Source organism: Urocitellus parryii, chromosome X, assembly GCF_045843805.1.
Source record: "Urocitellus parryii isolate mUroPar1 chromosome X, mUroPar1.hap1, whole genome shotgun sequence".
Taxonomy (NCBI): Eukaryota; Metazoa; Chordata; class Mammalia; order Rodentia; family Sciuridae; genus Urocitellus; species Urocitellus parryii.
Genome location: NC_135547.1, coordinates 22,205,510 through 22,228,910, shown reverse-complemented (window position 1 = coordinate 22,228,910; position 23,401 = coordinate 22,205,510). Strand labels below are relative to the sequence as shown.

At 39.6% G+C, this 23,401-nt stretch overlaps 1 protein-coding gene across 1 annotated transcript in view; it reads left to right on the top strand.

The window, feature by feature from the left end:
• The window catches only part of Ocrl (OCRL inositol polyphosphate-5-phosphatase), a 58,521-nt gene extending 43,694 nt beyond the window's left edge, over nt 1–14,827 (top strand). Inside the window, exons 19-24 of the mRNA XM_077793909.1 lie at nt 5,377–5,400; nt 8,335–8,451; nt 9,459–9,543; nt 10,178–10,305; nt 11,901–12,012; nt 12,218–14,827. Coding sequence (XP_077650035.1) covers nt 5,377–5,400; nt 8,335–8,451; nt 9,459–9,543; nt 10,178–10,305; nt 11,901–12,012; nt 12,218–12,342 — 591 coding nt within the window. The 3' untranslated portion in view covers nt 12,343–14,827. The remainder of the gene's footprint in view (nt 1–5,376; nt 5,401–8,334; nt 8,452–9,458; nt 9,544–10,177; nt 10,306–11,900; nt 12,013–12,217) is intronic.
• Nucleotides 14,828–23,401: the final 8,574 nt, after the last annotated feature.

Genomic DNA, 23,401 nt, shown 5'->3' with positions numbered 1-23,401 from the left:
TGCCATATCTTTCTCCTAAGAATGAAATAACTGGCATAAATACTTTTCATTTTTCTTTCCCTTCTCAATAACAGTCACTCTGCCACTCCTAGAGTAGTTTGGATTAGCATAAATAGGAAAAAGATGACAATCATCTGTTTGTAATTTTCTTTATTCTTTTCCAGAATTGATAGATTTTTCTGCTTATTAACTAGCATATAAGTAGCAAATAGTAATCAAAATTTATTTGGTACACACTGGATATAAAGTAGGATGAATTTTATGTGGGTTCCATAATTTAGTGGTTATGAAAGTATACTTGGATATACAGTATGGCTAACTTGTGAATCATGGTTAGTAGTTTGGTTAGAAATAACCTGAACATTAACTGTTTTTACTGTCCAATGTCCACTGTATTTAGTAAATCAATGTTTTGGAAAATCATTTGAAGTGAATGTTATAGAGTTTTTGGTTTGTATTAACAATAGACTCCTTTCCTGTGCTGCTTACTCAAGCCCTTATATACTATAAGGGCATATTGATTGACTAGTTAATCTCTGTAAAATCAATCTCAGAAACAGCCTATTTGGGTCTTAATGGATATTTGATACATGTGACATTAACCTGACCTAGAAATAAGTTCAGTACATGTGAATAAAGTAAATTAGGAAAGTGATTTGGTGTTAGTCATAGAAGTATTTTCAATCCAATTCAAGTACTTAAGAAGCATATATTCATATATTGGATGAACAAGCTCTTCCAGGAGCAAGGGACATCTTGAATAAAGGATAAAAGGTGAAAGTGAAAAGACCACATATGAAAAATTATAAAATTTTCTAGGAGCCAGGTGTAGTGACCCATTCCTGTAATCCCAGTGACTCAGGAGGCTGAGGCAGGAAAATCACAAGTTCAAAACCAGTCTTAGCAACTTAGCAAGGCCCTAAGCAACTTAGCAAACCCTGTCTTAAAATAAAAAAGGGCTGGGGATGCCAGATTACAGGCACACACCTGTAATCCCAGTGGCTTGGGAGGTGAGGCAGGAGGATTGTGAGTTCAAAGTAAATCTCAGCAAAAGCAAGGAACTAAGCAACTCAGTGAGACCCTGTCTCTAAGTAAAATACAAAATAGGGCTGGGATGTGGCTCAGTGGTTAATCGCCCCTGGGTTCAATTCCCTGTTTAAGAAAAAAACTTTCTAGGAAAGAATGATGGTTAAGGATAAAGAACTTGTAAAACTGGTTCTTTAGGATAGGGGCAAGTGATAAAAAGCCACAAAGTCAGCAGATGAGCTTCTGCTTGAGCCAGAGGGCATCCAGAACCTTCAGAAGGCTTTGAGGACTAGCATGTTATAAATCAACATGTTGGGAGAAATATTCTGGTATTGGTTATAGAATAATCTAATAGAAAAGAGTATAGCCTTGAACTGTCAAATCTGGTTAAAATGGAAAAAAAAACTGAGGAATGAGTGGGGAAATAACATTTATTTGGGAAATGTCTATTAGGAGAAGAATATAAAAAATTTCAAATAACAGGAATAACAACTTAGTGATTAATTTGTCTCTGGTGATCTCTTCACTAGATGTTTACTTTATCCTACTAATGTACCCACTCATTTTTATCTGTTAGGTGTCTATTTTGTTCTCTATATTTCATATGGACTAATCATTTTGAGAACTTCAATTTTCATTCAGTTTTCTGCTTTTTAAGTTTGTATCTTCTACCTCTATATAACTCTTTTTATATTATTTTAGCTGCATGTACTACTTTGGAACATTCTCCTAAGGGTAAATGTTGGGGTAAAGAATGATTTGTATTGCATTTGCTATTTGCCAATATTGCCCCACTGGGGAAATCCTGATCTAGGTTCCTTCTTTTATTTTTTTAATATTTATTTTTTAGTTGTAGTTGGACACAATACCTTTATTTTGTTTATTTATTTTTATGTGGTGCTAAGGATCAAACCCAGGGCCTCAAATGTACTAGGGGAGCACTCTACCACTGAGCCACAACCCCAACCCTTAGGTTCCTTCTTTTTAGATTTTTTTAAAGTTGTAGATGGACACAATATTTTTATTTTTATTTATTTATTTTTTATGTGGTGCTAAGGATCAAACCCAGGGCCTCATGCATGCGAGGCAAGTGCTTTATCACTGAGCTACAACCCTAGCCCTAGGTTCCCTTTTTAAATGTCATCAAAACAGACTGTTGCGAAGAGTGGGCATCTACCCTTTAAAGTTCATTGAATTAAGTATATTAGTAACCTTCAGACCACCTTTGAAGTAGGCTGTTTATCAGTAGAGGTTAAATGATGTTTCTGTTTTCAACATTGAAACTAATGTTGGTTTAAGTGTTTTCTTTTATGCTTCATCTATTTTCTTTAATCTTATACCCAGAGAAGTAAACACTCAATGTAAATTTCCTGCCCCTCCATCAGTATATAATCGAAGTCCTTTTGAGTCTATTCTTTTAGAGTTTTGTCTTTCATCCATTTTTTTTCCTAGTGCTGGGGATGGAACACAGAACCTCACACATGGTAGTCAGGTGCTCTATGATTGAGCTACATCCATTGCCTGTCCATTGATCATTTTTTAAAATTATTTTCCCATTATTAATTTTAAGATTTGACTCTCTCCTGCTTGCCTTTAGTGTTCTCTTTACCTCTTTCTCTGCCCTTCATTTTTTCCTTTTCAGAGCTATCAGATTGATCTTTATAATACTTGCTTTGTGGTCTATCACTTCCTTGCTTAAATGTAGTTCCCACATGCCTGCTGAATACAATCCAAATTCCTTAACCTCTTATTCAAGGTCAGATTTATTTCCCACTATTTTTCTCAATGTTCTCTAGTCACCTCAGCTTATGGTTCCCATAAGCTAGATGACTAACTTCTTCCAAATCTCACCTTGTGATTTATCTTTCTGTGCCTTTCTTTTTTTTAACAGAGAATAATCATAACTCATTTTATTACTACTAATAAGTTTACTGTGGACAAACAGAAATAGTAAAAATTGCATAAATATAAAGACATAATTTTTCAAGATAATTCTGTGCCTTTCTTTATTTCTGCTTTTCCACATATTTTTAAGTCTGGATAAGTTACCCTGGCAGGCCCTGAACTCCTGGGTTGAAGTGATCCTCCCACCTCAGCCTTTGGAATAGTTGGACTACAGTTATTGCCACCAGTACCTCACTTTCCTCTTCTACTTGTGATATTCCCTCCCCATGTCTACTCCTTAAAATCCTGTGAATCAGGGCTGGAGTGTAGCTCAGTGGTAGAACATTTGCCTAACATGTGCAAGGCCTCAAGTTTCATCCCCAACACCATACACACAAAAAAATCCTGTGACTTTTAAAGATTAGTGGCCATCAAACTTTTACATGTGAATTAGAATGGCATCAGGCCATAAATTCTGAGACTCCTTACCCCAACTCAATGGCAAACCAGGATTAGGAACCAACCACATCTTTCTACTTTATGTATCCTCATTTCTCATTGCCCTCCCTGCAAAGGTATTGAGCACAGTACCTTGTACTAGTAGATGGTCACCACTCAAAGATCTTTTAAGACCTGGTTTGACAGGTTAGTGCACCAAATTTCTGCAAAAATCTATTAGGAATATTCTCTCTTTGTTAATAGGTACACCTAAATTTTATAAAATGTTGTCTAGAATTATATTAAATTAGATGTTTGACACTCAGAATTTTACATTAAAAACTATTACAATACTATAAATAATGTGTACTTTATAAAGCACAGTTGCTCTGATTATTTCATGTGGTATTTAAGAGTCTGTATAAACCCACAAAAGCATGTTTAATTTGTAATGTGTCTAACAATACTAAAAAACCTAATGGCCATATACAACAACAGTTTAGGGGAAATGCATTCAACATTACCACTTACAATGTCAGGGAATACATACTTGCCACCACTCCCAGCCCTTATGCATCTCAGTAAGATTGGATTTCTCCTTTTACCTACCAGATGTTGTTCATGTGATTTATACTTGAATTCTTAGAGACCCACTGCAAGATCATGAGGAAATCAGTAGGGAGGTGCTGGGAGTATGCCCCATCACCCCTTGAATTTAGGCTGCTTTCACTGTACTCTGCGATGAATGCTGTTATCCCTGCTTAGACATGAAGAAACTGAGGCAATATGAAGTTTGATAACTTGCTAAGGTCTCTACAAAACTAAGGAGCAGAAGGAAGATTTGTACCCAGGATCATCTAACATCAACACCTATACTCTTTCTATTAATAATGTGGCCTTGCAAGTAAGGGTATCTCACTATCCTTAGCCTGTAAACTGAGAACTGCATTCTCACTTTGCTCCTTCCTCTCCATCCAGGAAGCAGTTACCTTGCCGTCTTTGAGTTGTCTGAGGGAGCATGGTGATAATGACCATGGAGTTACTCGGGCCTTGAGTTCTAATCCCAGTTCTGCCACTTACTATATAAGTGTGACCTTGGGCAAATAATTTAAACTCTCAGAGTCTCAGTTTATTCATCTGTAAAATGGGAATAATACCTGCTTTACATTCGTGTGCAGATTAAATGACATCACTTAAAAATCACTTTGCATTGCTCCTGGTACATTGCAGATGTTCCTTAAGTGGTGGTGGTGGTGATGGTGGTGGTGGTGGTTATTGCTGCTCTTACTATAATTGAATTGTAATAATTCAATTGTAATAATCATAATAATTGGATTGTAATAATAGCATAAAATACAGGAATGATATAAAAGCTACTTTTTTCCCTCTCTTCTGCTTCTCTTTTTGTTCTTATATCCTCTAAGAAAACAAAAAGAGGATAATGATCCACAAAGGTCTGAAATGAAATTCATTTACATTTCAGAGGAACCTTCAAATCTGAGGCCTCTAGGGGCCTTTGAGAAGAAGAGGTATGAGGAGATTGAAAGGAATTTGGGACACTGTTCAGGAGGCTAGCTAGAGTGAGTTGTATGGCAGTGGAAAAGAATGTACTTTATCATTTGCTTCTGAATGGTCACTGTTGGGCCCACACCAAACTCAACTCTTCCATTGCAGTTGCATTATGGTGAGGTAAGAAGCTGCATAGGGTAGCAGTTGAACAGGAAGAGACATCAGTGGGTATTTGGTTGGGCCAGACTTTGGCACAAAAGTCTAGTCCTGCACAAATATGTTTCTCCAGGGATATTCTCAGTAAATGCACAAAAATTTAATATGCATAATAGAGAAGTTTGCATATGGAGAATGTGTTCCATTTTCAACAGTCATAATTTATTTGAAGAATTCAAAGGTTTTAAAAGAAGATGAATTTAGTTAAGCTAGTGAGTTCTAATACTGATCTGTTTCCAATTCTGTAATAAAATTCTAATCATTTTCTATCTGTCAATGACTTTTTTCCTGCTCTGCTCTCAGGAAGAAGACAGCTTCCTAGAAAAGGTAATTCAATCCATTGGTGGTTATGAGAGTTTCCCTGTGCTTGATTAACACTTAACTGTGGTCCCTGGAATTTGTCCCTAGGTGTTCCCATATCAGAGACCTCTGACTCGGTGAGAATCCCCTAAAGTCCTGTTAGCTGTATGTAAATGTATTTGAAGTATAGGAAAGATGTTACTGTATCAACCACATTATTAAGACATAATATATAAAAGCAATACAACTCAAGATTCCAGATTTGGAGTGGGGGTGTTTGTGAGTTTTGTGATGCTGGGGCTCAAATCCAGAGTCTTGCACGTATGAGGCAAACACTATCACTGAACTAGGTCCATCCTAGAGCTGTCTTGATGTATCTGCTCATGAGTTGAAGGAGGAAGGTACCACTTAGCTGTCCTATTTCCAAAGATAGTAAAGCCAAACAAATACATTTCTGTTGCATTGAGTGGTTTTGGGTTAATGGTAATAGTGATTAATTACTAAAAGAATACACAGTTATGGATAAGAAATAAAGCAGGGACTAGAATTGTGGAGCTGAACAAGGTCATAAGAGATCTCTGATGTGGGGCAGTAGGCACTAGAACCCAGGTTTCCTGCAGTCCCAGTAAAGTGCTCCTTCTTCAGTGCCTCACAGCCTCTCCATCTTCAATGGACAGTGGCCAGCTCTACAGAGGGCTGTCAAGTAGAGGAGCATGGGCTTGGTGAACAGTCTCCAGCACTTTCATATAGTATCTAATGGGACACCTCCCTATTTGGTGGCATCAAATGAGTTTTGACAGTGGGGATGCTGTATTGTTTTGTCCTTTAATTGTTAGCACTAAGGTTATAAAAAATGGACTTAATAGACACCAAATGTGTCTGTTGAAAGAAGGCAAAGTCCCTTCGTTTCCCTTCAAAACTCAGAATAAAAGATAATTTGTAGAATTTTTTTAAATTATTGTTTCTTTCTCCATTTTCTTACTGTGTCTTTCTCTAGACTTCAGAGATGCAAGTATGACATTTTGTATTATCTCACATGAATTTGAGAATGGATAGTGGATGGGACATATAACCTACTGACATTCTTTAAAAATATTTTTATTTTTTGTTGTAGTTGAACACAATATCTATTATTTATTAATTTATTTTTATGGGGTGCTGAGGATCAAACCCAGGGCCTCACATGTGCTAGGCAAGCACTCTACTGCTGAGCCACAACCCCAGCTTCTAACCTACTGACATTATTATTAACCTTTTTAAACCATTAAGATTTGAGACAGCTCTGCTTCCCAATCCTTCCCTGTTAAGAGTAGTCTAAACTCTGTCTGTTCCTCTTGGTCAGTGTCCTGTGTTTGCCTCAGGATCTTAGTACATTTTCATAATAAGGCATTGGATGCTAGGTGTTTTAATATTAAAATACATGAATCAGTGTTGAATAATTCATATATTATGAGTTCAGAGGCATCTGCTAAACAATATGTACATGTGTTGCATTTGGTCCAGAAAGAAGAGTACATTATGGACAGTGCTTTGGCTCAGACACCATGTGGATACCTGCACTTAATACTTGCAACCAGAAAGAAGTCAATGGTTGAGCCACTGATGGAAGTTCTGGCAACTATAGGGAACATTAATATCAAGTGATAGAATCCCAAGGGAAAGAAAGAAAGGAAACAAAATATATATATATATATACTTTAAATGGTAACCAACTGTCATGCTTCCTTCTCTTTCTTATTACCTTACAAAGGCACAGTGGCCTTAGAAGATCATCAGTGCTTATTAAAGAACACGGTGTTAAGAAGAGACCTCAGTGCTGCTATAATATACATGGTCTCTGTGAGAATAGTAAAATGTTTATTTTTTTTTCCCTTAAAGATACATGGATAGGGGTTGTGGATGGAATTTACAGGTTACACAATGTTGGGCAAGGGTTTCCTAAAGTTGAATATATATAATGAGCTAAACATATGGGAGAAAGGAGGATGCCAAAGATTCATCAGGATTTCTTCACCAGGATTTTTCTGAAGGCTGCCTTCAGAAGCCTTTTAACCTATTTCAGACATCTTTTTCATATAATTTCTATTTTGCTACATACATAGAAGGTTTTTCCTTTTGGGGGGTTTTTGTGTTTTGAGTGCTAGGGGATAACTAAGTTTATTTCCTGGCCATTTTCAAGCTCAAATTTATTGATCTAATTGAAATAACACTTCTGGATTTTTTTTCTCTTACATTCTTTCAAAAGAATCAAAAAGATAGTAGAAAGGTAGGTGAAAGGAGTAAAATCTCCTAGAAATCTTTAATGAGTTATGAGTATGAACAACAACTTCTGTACTTAGACCCTAGACTTTTCGTGATATTTCTGATTATTCACTTGCTGTATTTAATTTACTATTTTTCGTTCTTAAGGTTTATGAGTTTATTGCCTTAAGATTAAAACTTGTATTAAACCTGAAGTATTTATGCCTGTGGGTCTAATGTGGACAATCGTCTTTAATTCCTGAGAACCAAAGAACCTCCTTTAAAGCATCAATGTTAAAATTTGTGGTAAAACTGAAGGAAGAATAAGTTAAAAGTAAACAGAAACCTACCTGTAGTCATGGTTTCTTAAAAGTACTTACTGATGATTGTAACAATGTTCACAAGTCAAGGGTGGACCCTATCATGACTGTTTTGCTAAAGTATTGATTCTCAGTGTCACCCTTGAAAGGATTTATAACACAGAATGCATCCATGTATTAAAATCTAAACCCAAGTGAAACACTTGATGACTGAATGAAGCATTTAGGAAAGGAGATCCTTTAACTGTGGGAATCTGTGTCAAGGGGTGTCCCCAGTGAGGAAAAAAGTGAAACATCCTAAGATATACAGATCACATTGTACCCAGCATGAATAAAATTCAAAAGAGATTAAGTCTTTATTCTGAGACCCTTTTAATTCTCATCCTTTTGCATCTATTAGGAGAAATCTCTTCTGCAGATGGTTCCCTTGGATGAAGGTACCAGTGAAAGACCCCTTCAGGTACCCAAGGAGATCTGGCTTCTAGTAGATCACTTATTCAAATATGCCTGTCACCAGGTAAGTAAGAGTAGGCCTTCCTTTCAATTTCAGGTTTATGTGCAAGTCTCATAGGAAGTTCTAAGACCTCACATCACCATAGTGGTTTTTTTAATATTTCAAAATACTTTTATTTATTTATTTTTATGTGGTGCTGAGGATTGAACCCAGCACCTTACACATGCTAGGCAAGCATTCTACTGCTGAGCCACAACCCCAGCCCTATCATAGTGTTTTTAAACTTCCCCAGGCCACCTCCACACAGCAGCACTGTCAGATTGCCTGCATGGGTGGAAGCATCCCTATTAACAGATGTGACAGCTAAAGTATCTGAGCTAAGTGGTTTACCTAAGACCATGGTCTAAGTACAGTGGCAGAGCCAGGACTAGAACTGAGAATGCCTGTCTCCTGGCTCTGCACATTTTTCTGAGTACCTTAGTTTGTAATGCCCACTTTAGCTGTCAAATAGCCTTATCGACTTTAAACTCCAAAGCAAACTTTAAGCCCATTTCTTTAACTCGGTCCTGATATTTCTTTTAAATCTTTTACATCAGATCTAAAACACTAGCCACCCTGACACATTACTCCCAAAAGGAGAATTCTTTTGGACTGAATTGGAGGGTAATGTTCTCTTATCTACTGAAGAGTAATATAACATGAAATCAAGGTTAACACAGATATGGCATTTACTCCTTCCCAGCATTTAGTAGTGTCAGTATTTGAACATGGTTATGCTGCATGCACTCTGCCTTGTCCAGAGGCTGTCAGTGGGACACCTAGTTTCCTGATCTGGCCACTATTCTTTTGCCCTGTCAGGAATAGACTAAAACCACTGAAGATCTTTTTCTTGTTTGAAATAAAATTTTACATGGATTGTAGAGATGATTTAGAGGAAAAGTGCTATTTTTAAACTTCCATTCCTAATTATTAATATACATACCACCCTCCCTTTTGCTTTCTGCTGTGATCTTCAGAACCTAGGGGATGATTATCTTGCCTTGTTCCCTTCATTCTGACTTCTTTGGTAGGAGGACCTGTTCCAAACTCCTGGAATGCAGGAAGAGTTACAGCAGATAATTGATTGTCTGGATACCAGCATTCCTGAGAAAATTCGTATCCTTTCTACCCAAGCAAGGCTTAAGAAGCTGGATACCCATCCAGCTTAGCCAAACTCTTCTTCCCACCTACATTTGATTTTCGTATTTCTATATTTATTTTCCTTGTAGTTGTCTTTTATTATAAGATAATCACTAACTATCCAGTTGTTTCTCAATTTCTTTCAGTAAATTTTGACCTCTCTATGTGTCATGATATTAATAAGGGGAATCAAGGGTAGGTAACAATGAATTTTAATAAGCATACAACATAAGAACCACAGCCCCATGACTGTTTTCCTTAAGCCTATCTTTCACTCCTGCCTCCACATGTACTGTCATTAGGAGAGGAAGAAGAATGGGAAACACTGGCAGTTAGTTTATAGGATTGTTCCAGTGGGAACTCCCATTCTGTTGTCTCTAAATTCCCCTGAGTCTGAAATTGGGCCAAGTCTCCCAGAGTCTTTGACCAATTCTGTAACAGCTCAGTTGGAGGGTACCTGGACCAATAACATATCAAACCCAAGTTAGGTTTGGTGTGACCTGAATTCAAGGAGGAAAATGTCCCTTCAAGAGCTTGCTGAAGGGAGCCAGCTGGGACTCTGAATGGCCTTTTTCCTGGAGCCCCTTTCCCTTGACTTAAGGTGATTCAGCGGGCAGTAATCACTCTGTGGCTGAAGCACTGCTCATTTTCCTGGAAGCCCTGCCAGAGCCAGTTATCTGTTATGAGCTATATCAGCGATGTCTTGACTCTGCTCATGATCCTCGAATCTGCCGACAGGTGAGTTTTATTGATCTGAGGATATGTTTGGGACAGGTTCCCCCACAGAGAAATCATCAATTTTACAAAGCCTGAGAGTCATCCAGCTGCATGGTAGGATGGGTCTGGGTCTGTTATTCAAGACAGGACACCAGCATTCAGAGTTGATAAATTTTAGGTTATTTCTGATTATATTTGCCACTTTTTTTCCCAGTTGGCCTATTTCTATTCACAGAAAACATAGTGAAGTGGAAGCCTCTACTCTGAGTTAAGATTGGTGAAGTTGATTTTACATGGCATTCTGATGGTTATTACCAAAAAGGGTGGGTGATATTTGGAAGGAAGTCTTGAGTCTTCTTGGTGTGTTTTTAATCTTAAAATGACCTTGATGCACAGTAGCTGATACTATCTATACATCAAACTAGTGAGTGTTGGGGGGGAAGTCCTCAGTGATGCTATTGTAGAGAATAGCATTCAGTTTGACTACCTGTCTGGAGAATGGGAAAAGAACGGATTAACACCTACCTTCTTTTGCGGGGAGGGTTTTATTTAATTTTTTAATTATTATTTTTTTAATTTGCTCTTTTTAGATACACACAACTATCAAATGTACTCTGACATATTATACATACATGGAGTATAACTTATTCTAATTAGGATTCCATTTGTGATTGTACATGATGTGGAGTTTCATTGGTCATGTACTCATATATGAACACAGGAAAGTTCTGTCCAGTTCATTATACTGTCTTTTCAGTTGTCATCCCCCCCTCTCTTCCTTCCTTCCTCTTTGGCTACTCCAATGAACTTCTACCTTCTTTTTTTAATTCAAATTCTTTTTTTCTAAAAAATTGTACATATTTATAGGGTATAGTATGTTAATTCCATATAGATAGAGAATGCATAGTGATTAAATCAGTATAATTAACATTGTCATTTCCTTAAGCATTTATCATGTCTTTGTATCGAAAATATTTGAGTTCCTCTCCTCTGGTCCTTTAGAAAATGTGTAATAAGTTGTAAACTCCAGCCACCTTACCATGGTATAGAAAGCTAGTACCTACTCTTCCTATTTAACTGTATCTGGTCAGATGACCTCCCTCTGTGGCCCCACCCCCACCTCCTTCCTGGCCCCTGCTGACCACTATTCTGCTCTTCCCTTCTACGAAATTAACTTTTTAAGTTTCCACATATGATCTTTTTTTTCCTTTTTTTATTTTATAGGTACTTTTTAGTTATACATGATAATAGAATCAATTTGATATAATTATACAAGCATAGAATATATCTTATTCCAATTAGGACCCCAGTCTTATTGATGTACATGATGGTAAGATTCACTGTAATACCTACCTCCTTATGTAGAACTGCGTGCATATAAATCTGTGATGACTGTATAGCCTGGTCATTGAGTGAGGGACCAAACAATATGACCATTCTTACTTAGAAGATACAGTTTGGAAGGTATTATGTTGGTCATGAGTAATTAACGGAAGGCAGTGACAAACAAGGTCTACAAGGATTGGATTATAAACTACTTTTATTGAACCTATAAATTCTTTTTACTCCCTTCTTCCACCTGTTTTCCTCACTGCCCACCCCCTTTTTAAAAACAGGTAATTTCTCAACTGCCAAGATGCCATAGAAATGTTTTCCGTTACTTGATGGCATTCCTTCGAGAACTCTTGAAATTCTCTGAGTACAACAATGTCAGCGCCAACATGATCGGTAAGGGTACTTCATAAGAATGGTTACATGAGGGTGTTTGTGGACAATAATCTGTGTATCATTTATATTTTATACCTTATGGATGTTCAAGCACATGACAGTCATTTCATTCCTACTGTCTTTGTCCCCTGGCCTGCCATCCCTGAGGTTTTGCTAACATCATATCTGACAAAGCTTTTCCCCTTTTCTTTCTCTTGCCCTCTAGCCACTCTCTTCACTAGTCTTCTCCTAAGGCCTCCACCCAACCTTTTGGCAAGACAGACTCCAAGTGACCGCCAGCGTGCCATCCAGTTCCTTCTGGGCTTTCTGCTTGGGAGTGATGAAGACTAAGTCTTTTCTTCTCCAAAATTCTAGAGAAGAAAGATCTTGGGTTCCAAGTATTTCAGAATGATTTGAGAAGGCGTGCCACAGGAAGGGTCTATTGCAGGATCTCAGGTTCTGTTAATAGTGCAAAAGAAAGAGAGTTTCTTAATCCCTTCTTTACCATATTCTACACAGCAAAATACTTTTAGACTTATATTGCCAAGCCAAAGTTACCATATTTTGGTGTTTTTGTGTTTTCTCTTTATAAGGCAAAGAAGTCTGTATTTACACTCCTTTACCTAGGGATATATTTGTTGCCCTTCAACCCAATTGTCATGATTGTCCTTAGTCATAGGCCTAGACTCTGAGGTGTTTCCGTTCTAGGCCTATAAGCACTACTTCCTATATCTCAGACTTGTCTGTAGTCCTTCATATAATGCACTTTTGACCCACTCCTCCCCATGTCACTCCTTTGCACTCCCCTTCACTCATTCTATGGCTTCAAAGGAAGCCTGGGTGAGGCTAATGACTCCTTGGATGTCCTTAACAGTGAGTTCAATGTTTGTAAGTGGTCACTACATGCATTTGTGCATTTCTACTACAATGGCATCTGTATGTCACTGTTATTGGCCTTTTTGTGGATCCGCACTGGGTGGAACCATTTTTCTTGTCTCAGATCACATTTAGTAACATAACTTTAGGAGTTATAGAGGTGGCATCACATTGATATAAGAGAATCACAGTCAGAGTGGAAACACTTTGAATATTTCAGGAGTGAGAGTATTCACATTTGATAAGTCCTGTTTCCTACTCTCCCTTTCCTAGTATTATTTACATTTTATATGAGGATCAATCCTGGGTACTAGGCGACCCATCTCCCACTTAGAAATCCACCTCTAATGGTGGGCACAGTGGTACATGCCTGTAAATCCCAGCAACTTGGGAAACTGAGGCTGGAGGATCGCAAGTTTGAGGCCAATCTCAGCAACTTAGCGAGACCCTGTCTCAAAATTTAAAAAAATACTGGGAATGTAGCTCAGTGGTAAAGCACCACTAGGTTCAATCCCCAGTGCCAAAAGAAAAGAAAGAAAAAAATCACCTCCAGAGCAACACTTGCCATTTTCACTACATTGTAAGAGGGAGTCTGTGTGTCTCTAGCAGGCCCCTCTGGAGCTATTGCTCCACCCACAGCAAGGATATTGAGGATAACCCTTAGAACCCTTCTTCTATCTTCTGAAGTACCAAGGGACATGTGTTACCCCACCCCAGCGGGGCTGACTTTGAGCTCCATATCTGGCTCCTTCAAGTAAAGGATGTAGAAGACTCCCTTTGGCTCCTAGTCACTGTATCCAGTACTGTGTAAGAGAGATTGATCAGTGAGACCAACCATAAACCTTGCCTTGCTCACCCAAGATAACCCTCTGAATGTTTCATTCATTCAAGTTTTATGGGACAGCCTTTTAAAAAATGAATCTGTTGATTGACAAACAAGCCACCAGCCACTGACTGCAAAACTCCCTGATGCAATTGACTTCCTCCTGGTTTTCTTTCATTAAAACCACTCCAAGCTGATTTACTCTTCCCTGTTAACATTAGATTCCAGGAGCATAATATATAGACTGTGCAATCTTGGGCTTTGATTCCTTGACTCTTCTAGAGCATCCAATGAGAGGGCCAGGGGAAACTCTACCACTGAATGGTTCTTCGATTCTCCAATCTCTTGAAAGTTGAGTTCTTTGGGGGAAGAAAAGGTATGTATACTGTGATATACTGGTTAAACCCTTTCCTGATTGGGACTGAGAGAAATTAGAGTCAAACTACTGGTGCCAGATAGCTTAAGGTCTAATAGGTCAGGGCTGGGTGGTGAACTTAGTTAATGGAAGACTGAGAGCAGAACAGTTTTGTCATCTCCAGTAGTCCACAAAGTGATCACAGAAAGAGGCAGGTAATAGGAGCTAGATAATAGGAGCTGAGACAGAGTCCTAACACAGGGAAGTGGTTTTGGGGGGCCTGTTTTCTAATGTGTTTCCAACTTGAGGTCTTTGGGTGACCAAGTGTATGGTGAGTAGGAGCTCTGTGCAGCACATATATAGCTCTCTTTCTTAATCAGGTCAAAGCACTAAGTGGTTTACTGCCTCAACCTTTTTTCCAGCTCATCCTGGGATATATACAGGGTTGAGGGTTTTAGACAATCTCTAGGTAGAGGAGAGAAGACAGACCAGACATAAGAAATCTGTTTCCCTCCCATGCCTGTCCCAGCATCCCACCCTCTAATTCCTAAGTCCACCAAGGTACTATTTCGTAGTCTCTCCAAATTAAGGATTTCAGATTCAACTGGTAGGGAGGAACTCTGCACCTGTTGTTTTAAGATGAAATGGTTCAAACCCCTGAGGTGACATTGCATTAGCCTCCCTTTCACTGTTTTCTGATTCTTATTCTGTAATTGTTTGTTATATTTCCCCAAAAAACGTCTTAATCACTAAGCAAAGCTGCTAGTGGGATTCTGTATTTTGTGTCATCTTTTTTATTATAATTTATTGCAAATTCTTTTCTGAATAAATATATGTTGTGTGAAAAATCAAAATGTGATATTGGTGAAAAAGAACTGAGGAGGGAAGCTTATATCACTGGGTCTCACTTGATTTTGCTGTAGTCTGCATCAGATATGCCTTTGCTGTGATCATCTATCTTACAGGGAAGTATCGTTTATAGGAATTCTCAGGCTGAGACTGTAGCTCAGTGATGAAGCATTTGCCTAGCATATGCACAGCCTTGAATTTGATCCCTAGCACTGAAACAAACAAACAAAAATTCTTTTCAGTGTATTTGCTCACAGAGATGAGAAGCCATGTATTTTTAGAAGCCAATAAAGAAGTAACACTGGCCAGGGGTATAGCTCAATGGTAGAGCCCTTGCCTGGCATGCTCCAGGCCCTGGGTTTCATCCCCAGCATTGCAAAACACATTTTAAAAAGTCATATGCTTTCACTGGCCAACCAGATACCCTTATTTTAATCCTAAGCACTCAGGCAACAAAAGGAAAGGATGTAGATCATTTTGTTAGATTGGGGCTGGCTATGTTGCCCAGACTGGCCTTGAATTCCTGGGCTGAAAGGATCCTTCCTCAGCCTCCTTTGTAACTGGGACTACAGGTACATGCCACTGCACCCAGCTGTATGTTGAAGTTTAATGCACATAAATTTCACACTAGGTCAGATCCATGATCCTTCCAGCCTCAGAAGTTTGACAAACTCTTAGCATACATATTTGGAGAAAACCCAGTTGTCCTTGTTGACATAACTTCAGTAGGTTAACCATGACTCCAAAAGAGCTTGTTTTCACATAATTCATTTTGCAGCTTTTGAAAGCCAGCTTTGAATTTTTATTATCTTTTGGAATGATGAAGTACATAAATTTAGTACTTTGGGAGTCTCTAATCTAAGCTAACACTTAGAGAGGATACCCTGGATCTGAGCAGGGTGCCATTGTTTCCCAGCAAATCTCCATTATGAATTTGTAGTTCTGATTTCATTCCCTTTGAGACTGAAGAGGCCTCAGTTGGAGGCTTCTTCTCAACCAGGGCACTCTTCCAGTTCCCTCCAACTGTGAGCTTGACCCTGATGAATGTGCTGACTCAGTGTTATCAGGAATAGTTTTTCTAACCCCACCCAAATGCTTGGCAGAAGAAGGTATTTCATTTTGAGAGTGACCTCCCCCTCAGCAGCATTTTTCCCCAGTACTGGGGGGTTGAGCCCAGGGGTACTTTACCACTGAGGTACATCCCTAGTCCTTTTCTATTTTGAGACAGGTTCTCTCTAAATTGTCAATGCTGTTCTCAAACCTGCAACTCTCCTGCCTCAGCCTCCCAGGTCACCGGGATTACAAGGTGTGCACCACTGCACCTGGCAATGCCCAGCCGTTTTTACACAGTGACTGGCAATGTGGAATAGGAGGCATGATAAACATCCTTTCCTGAGGTTGCAGGAAACTACATCCTGAATATTGGGTTTCTGTTACAGGAGATCCATTAGGGCCTGTCTGATAGCAAGGCAAGTTGAAGAATTGGCTCTTAGTGTTCCCTAATAATCCAAAGCTGCACACTGTAACTGTGAAATCACAAAATGTCTGGGAGAGAAATTTAGTGCTGACCTAATTCAATCTCATTGTTTAAATGGGGAAAGTCTTGGGACAATGATTGACCTAAAGTCACTTAGGTTAGTGACACGGTACAGCAGAGTGGGAAAAAAAAAGCTTGAGCTTTGAAGTTAAATCTGGTTCAATGAACACTCTTAACCTAAACTCCCCACTTAACATTTTGTCATAATTGCTTTATCTCAAAGGGGTCTGGTTTATTGCATGTGACTTTGGACTAGCTAACCTCTTGTTTTCTTGCCTATAAAATGGAATAGGCATAATATTGATCTTATATGACTTAATTATGTGAGTCTCTTCATTTCCTTGTTAAAAACCTTTCAGGGGCTTCCCAGTGCATTTAGAATAATATCAAAACTTTCCCATGGCCTACAAGACCCTGCATTAAGTGAGAAATAATTAAAGTTCCCAGCATAGTACCTTGCACATAGAAGATGCTAAATAGATTCCCACTTCCCCAGCTTTCTCCTCTGTTATATTGACTGAACTTAATGCTTTACATCTCCCTTTTGATGATAACCTTGTCAGGTAGGTAAGATCAGGCCAATGGTCAGCCTGTTCAACTCCCCCCCACACACCAGACATGCCATCACACACTTTTTATAGTTCTGTATTTTAGAATTTTCCCATAAACCTTTTTGTTAATGAGGGTGAGGTATAAGTCAAAGAATGAATAACAGTTTACTATTGCCAACATGTGACACCTGGTTACTGTCCAGCTTCAGGAGCCACACCAGCTGCTCTGCCCGTTCTTCCCTGCTGGCCTTTTGTTCTTTCCTGTGGAGCTTTGCCTTTTCCTGGGTGCCTAGCTTCTGACTTGCCTTGTGTGTAAATCCCTCTTTCATTATGACCTTTGCTATTTGGGCCTTGTCTAACTTCTCACCTGAATTGACTTTTTACCTAGCAGTGCTACCTTCTCTCTCATCTCCTGGTGATGAGATCAACCCCTCCAGATCCCAGAGCAAAGAAGAGGGGCTTGCTTGTTCCTTGATGCTTTGAAACTGTGGTTTTGTGTTGTTCACTTCCCCTATCTTCAATTTAAGTGAGTGGTTCTTGATCCTGGCCACTCATTACAGTCATATGGGGCTGTGATTGTCTCTGATCCCCAAACTGGCAGCATCAGCATTACCTGGAAACTGTCTAAGTCAGTGGTTCTTATCATTGGCTGCACAACAGAATTTCCTGGGATACTTAAAAAATAAGGAATAAAGTTTTATTTTGATTCAGTTCTGGAGGCTGAGAAGCTCAGGAGCATGACACTGGCATCCTCTTGGCTTCTAGTGAGGGCCTCCTGCTCCTTCAACTCATGGCAGAAAGTGGAAGGACAAGAGAGCATGTGCACAAGTGAGAAAAGGGGGCTGAACTCCAATGATAGCTAATCCATTTCCAAGAGAAGGGCATTAATGTATTCACAAGGGCTTCATTACCATGACTCAAACACCTTCCACAAGACCCCATCTCCAAACAGAGCTATACTGTGGATCAAGCCTCATCTTGAGTTTTGCTGAGGACAAACCATATGGGGAGTGGCAAGAGTTCGCATTTCTAACAAGTTCCAAGGTAATGTTGAGGCTACAGGTATAGGGACTATAGATTTTGCCAATTCGGTTACTGACTTCCACAACACAGTTGTCATTACCTAGTTCCCAGTTGTCCTCTCTATCTCAATACCCCTGCCATCATCCTTGGTGACTTCAGTGTCTACATTAATACCATTTGTTTCAGAGGCCCTGAGACCTTCACTTCCACTCTTTTAGCTATCAACCTAGTACATAGCTTTTCTGCAAGCCTAGCCACATATTACCCTAAAAGGGCCAGAGCTCTTAAATCAGCCACTTCTACTTTTTCATGCTCTTTAAGCGTCTTCTTCGTCCTAACTAGGAAGTCCATTTTTTCAAACAATTTCACTCTGCTTGTCCATTAATTATTTTCATGGCATCTTATCACTTACAATGGCTTTAAATGCCAGCTCTAATGTCCCTGAGTCCTAATATGTATTTCCAACTGAAAGCTCTCTTCTGAGTTTCTGTCCAGTATGTCCAATTAGCTAGGTGACATCTCCCCTTAGATAAGTCATAGGTATCTCAAGCTTTAAATATACATAATAGATTTCTTTTATTTTGAATTCTTCTAACTTCACTGAACTCAGATCCTCTATCAGTCATCCCTCATCTCAGAGAATGTCAGTGTCATCTACCCAGTTGCTTATTCTAAGCATCTAGGAGTTAGCCTTGGTTTCTCCTTGTCCCATCAACTCCACCTTGATGACAATGCCTGACATTCATCACCTCCACTGCTAATACACTGATCCAGGTCACCATCATTCCTCACGTGGACAGTTGTAATAGCCTTCTACCTTGTTGTCTACCTTTGCTGTCCTTCAATTCATTCTACAGCAGGCAGCATGACTTGAGAGCATCAATATCACCATTCCTCTCTTGATAACCCTTCAGTAACTTCTCAGTCACTGAATTCCTAATGAACATAAATGTCATAGTAGGTCAGATTTACAATTAAACCTAAATTTTCCCATGGTCCTCTAGGCCCTGCACTGGTGGGTGCCAAATCTCTGAATTAGAACAAGATATATTTCATGCTTGCATAATTATGTCAAAATGGATTCCACTGCCATATATAACTAAAAAGAACCAATATTTTTTTTTTTTAAAAAAGAATCACCTGGAGACATTGTTAAGTGGGTCCCATGCCCCATGTTTCAGTCAGCTTTGTTCTGATGTGACCAAAAGATCTGACAAGAATATTCTAGAGAAAGAAAAGTTTATTTTGGCTCATGGTTCAGACATTCAGTCCATGGTTGGTGGACTCTATAGCTCTGGGCCAAAGGTGAGACAGGACATTATGGCATAAGGGTGTGGCAGAGGAAAGCAACTCAAGACATACTAACCAAGAAGAGAGAGCTCTGCTCACCAGAAACAAAATATAAACCCCAAAGGCACACCCCCAGTGACCTACTTCCTCTAGTCACACCCTACTTGCCTACACTTACCACCCACCCAATTGGATTAGCAGTGAATTAATCCACTGATTAGATTACATTTCTCTATTCATTTCACCTCTTGAAATTCTTGCATTGTCACACATGAGCTTTTAGGGGATACCACATATCTAAATCATAATACACCACTCTCTGAAATTCTGATTAAGTAGGTTTGAAATGAGGCACAGGAGTCCACATTCTGAATAAATACCTAAGAGCTTCTTGATGCAGGATTGCTTGGACCACACTTTGAGGAATATTACCCTGAAGGATCCTGTCCCTGTGTACTAGTAACCTTTCCCCAGCCCTGTCAATATGACACTCTTGTACCCCTTCCAGTGAGCTGAGAGCTCTTTCCCAGTTCGGAGCCTTTGTACATACTGTTTTCTCTACCAAAAAATTAATTCCCTACCCACTCACCTTTCAGGATGCCTCAGCCCCCATCTTTGCTATACATAATCGTATCACCCACCCTGTGCCATTCACTTTTTTCTGCTCCCATTCCTGAGCCTTTTTTCATGGCTATCTGGCTAAGTGCCCCTGGGCCTACCATATGTGGTTGCACAATTCTCCTTTTCATCTCTTGCTGAATGTTCACCTACTTGCTCCACTGGGACTAGGGAGGCAGGAAACTGTAGTGGTTCTTCACACAGGCTCCAGGACCTAGAATGAAATCAAATTCCAGCTCTGCCACTTCCCAGATGTATGATATTGAGCAAAAATTAATTGACCTCTCTATGCCTTGATTTACACATCTTTTTTCTCTAGCTTTATTGAGGTATAATCGACAGATGAAAAATGTGTATATTTATCCATGTCTTAGTCTCTTTCGCATTGCTATTAACAAAATACTGGTGGCCAAGTACTTTATATTAGAAAAGAGGTCCATTAGCACAGTTTTGGACATCTAGTGCCAGCATGTGGGCAACTCTGGTGAGCGCCTTTTGGTTACATCACAACAGGGTGAATGGCATCATGGCAGGAGCACTCCAAAAGAAAGAGATCACATAGCAATGCAGGAAACGAGAGATTCAGGGGCCACTTTTTATAAAAAACAACCCACTGTTATAATCCAAGTTCCTCAAGAACCACATCAATCTCCAAATCGCTTAAATCACCTTCTACTTTGTTCCACCTCTTTGAGGTCGCTACCACCTCAACACTGCCACACTGAGAATCAGGCTTCCAGTTCATGAACCTTTAGGGTACACACTCAAACCATAACAATCCACACCTTAGAATAAAAGTAATAGTATCTTTCTTCAGGATTGTCATATGATGAAATCAGTTAATATGTTTAAAGAGCTTGGAATAGTGCCTGGTGAATAAATAGTAAATGGCAGCTAGTATATGTAGCCCAAAACCCTCTATTGGCCTCCTGGCTCAGACCCCTCTCCTACTGCCCTTCAAATCTCTATGGGTGACTACATTCTTTAATTTGTGAAAATATCAAAGCAGTCCAACAGAAGTAGCCCTCTCCAAGCACTGCCCTGCACATCAGAATGTCTCTAGCTTCACCTTTTTTGCCAAGGCCAGCACTTTCATATTTGAACCCTTTTCCCACCCTTGCCAAACTTTCCCTTTTCAACCATCACCCCCTCCTCATGAATCTTATTAACTATTTATGGAGTACCTCCTATATATGCCCAAGCTGTTCAAAGTGTGGGGATACAGAAGTAAACAGGACAGAATCACTGCTCTCATGGTGCTTTCATTAGGGTGGGACAGGAGTGGAGGTAGAGATGCGCAAAAAGCAGTACAGGAGAAAACCACAAGTCAAAACACAAGTATTATGAAGTGAACAAAGCAAGGTGAGTATGAGACGGTACAGCGGATGGACTTGGTCAGGCAAGATTGCGATGAGGAGGTAATATTTAAGCTAAGACCTAAATCTCAGGAAGCCAAAACATATGATATCTTGATTTGAATGGTGGTTACACATTATATACCAAAACTCAAAAAAGCCAGTAAAGATCCAGCAAAGAACATTCCAATCAAAGGAAAGATCAAATGCAAAGGCCCTAAGGGAGCAAAACAGTTTGTCATGTTCCAGGGACAGCCAGGCAGAACACAGTGAGGGGGAGGATGTGCTGGACAAAAGGTGAGTGGGAACAGGATCACAGAGGGCCTGAGGGGACAAGGGCAGCATTTTGCTTGACATGCAACAGGTAGCCATGAGTGCCTTTTCTCAGAGGAACGATGTGAACTGATAGGTTTTTTTCCCCTATATCCTCTTCCTAACTTTAACAAAATAACTAATAATTTTAGCTATCATTTATTTCAGGTTCTGTAATAATACATTTACTATCATTTTTAGCCTTCAAAACAACCCTAAAAAGTACTGCTCTGGGGCAGGGGTTGTGGCTCAGTGGTAGAGCACTTGTGTATCGTGTGTGAGGCACTGGGTTTGATTCTCAGCACCACATATAAATAAATAAAATAAAGGTCTATTGACAACTAAAAATATTTTTTAAAAAAAGTACTGCTCTATCCTCAATTTTATAGGTGAGGATATTGAGGCTCAAAGAGTCTATGTAACTTGCTACTCAGCTAGTACTATAATATGATCCCAGAGCCCAAACTGTGCTCTTAAACACAACCATTACATCCCCAGCTGTACTGAGGGAGAAGGTGGGTATGTTTCTTTATGTTACTATAATTAAGTGTTTAAAATAGTTAACTTAGAAAGGGTTGGTTTAGCTCATGGTTATAGAGATTCAGTTTGTGATTGCGTTTCCCCATTGTTTGGGGTTTTGGGTGGGGATACCGGATGGCTGTGGTAGGGAGTGTGTGGTGCAGCAAAACTGCTGAGCCAGAACCCAAAAAGGAAGAAGAGATCAGGGTCCCTTCAAGAGCATACCCTCATGAACTAACTTACTCCCACTAGGCCCCACCTCCTAAAGATTCCACCACCTCCCATAGCACCACCCTGAGGAGCAAGCACTTAACACATGAGCCTTTGGGGAACATTTAACATCCAAACCAAAGCAGTGAGGATGCTCTTTAAAATCCCTATCCCTTCTAGCTGTACCCAAAGTTGTCATGTCTACTAGATAACCTGTTCACAGCTCAAATTCAACCTGTCTTAGACCCTGACAAGCTTCTCCTGGCATCTTCCTCTCTCCTTTCACACAGACCTGAATCTTTGCCTATTTTTGGCCCTGCTCCACTTCTAATCATTTACCAGTTGCAATTCAACAAATATTTATGAAGCACCCGCTAACTGTGGGCCACTGTGCAAGGTTCTGAAGGAAAGAAAAATGGGTAAGATTGGAAATAAGTATATGGTATTTTTTTAAGAAGAAAAAAAGATTGCTGGAAGAAAAGGGTTTGAGGGAGGAAGGGTAGGGAAAAGAAAAGAGGACAGACAGAGGGAGAGAAGGAAGAATTAATGGGAGGGTGGAGAGGAGAGGGGGAAAGATATGATAAGATGTCCAAGGAAAAGGGAAAGGATCAGGACCTTTCACTCCATCTGGCCCCTCCCTATCCCTACTCACTTTCCATGCCTCACAGAATTCAAACCCTCATTACATCAGGCCTGGGGTAATAAACCTAAGGTAATTTAACCCTTTTCTAATGAATTCCCCAGCTGCCAGTTTCTCTGCATTTTAGTCTATCCTACACATTACTGCACTCTTTCATGTCACTCCCCTACTCAGAATCCCTCTGTGCCCCCATTCCCCACTTACCACAGAAGTTCCAGTTTTTCAGTCTGGCATTCAAAGCTCTCATTAGTCTCTACCAGCCATTTCTCTGGCTGAGTCTCTCCCTCTCTACTTTCTCATGCCCACTCCTTCCCTAAACTCGGGCACACTCTTCTCTGGCTCAGTCTGCAGCACCACTTAGAACCCTCTAGTCCTTCCCTCTCTACCTATACAAACCCTATCAAACCCAAATGTGACATCTAAGAAGCCTTTCCTCATGACTCCTGCCTCCT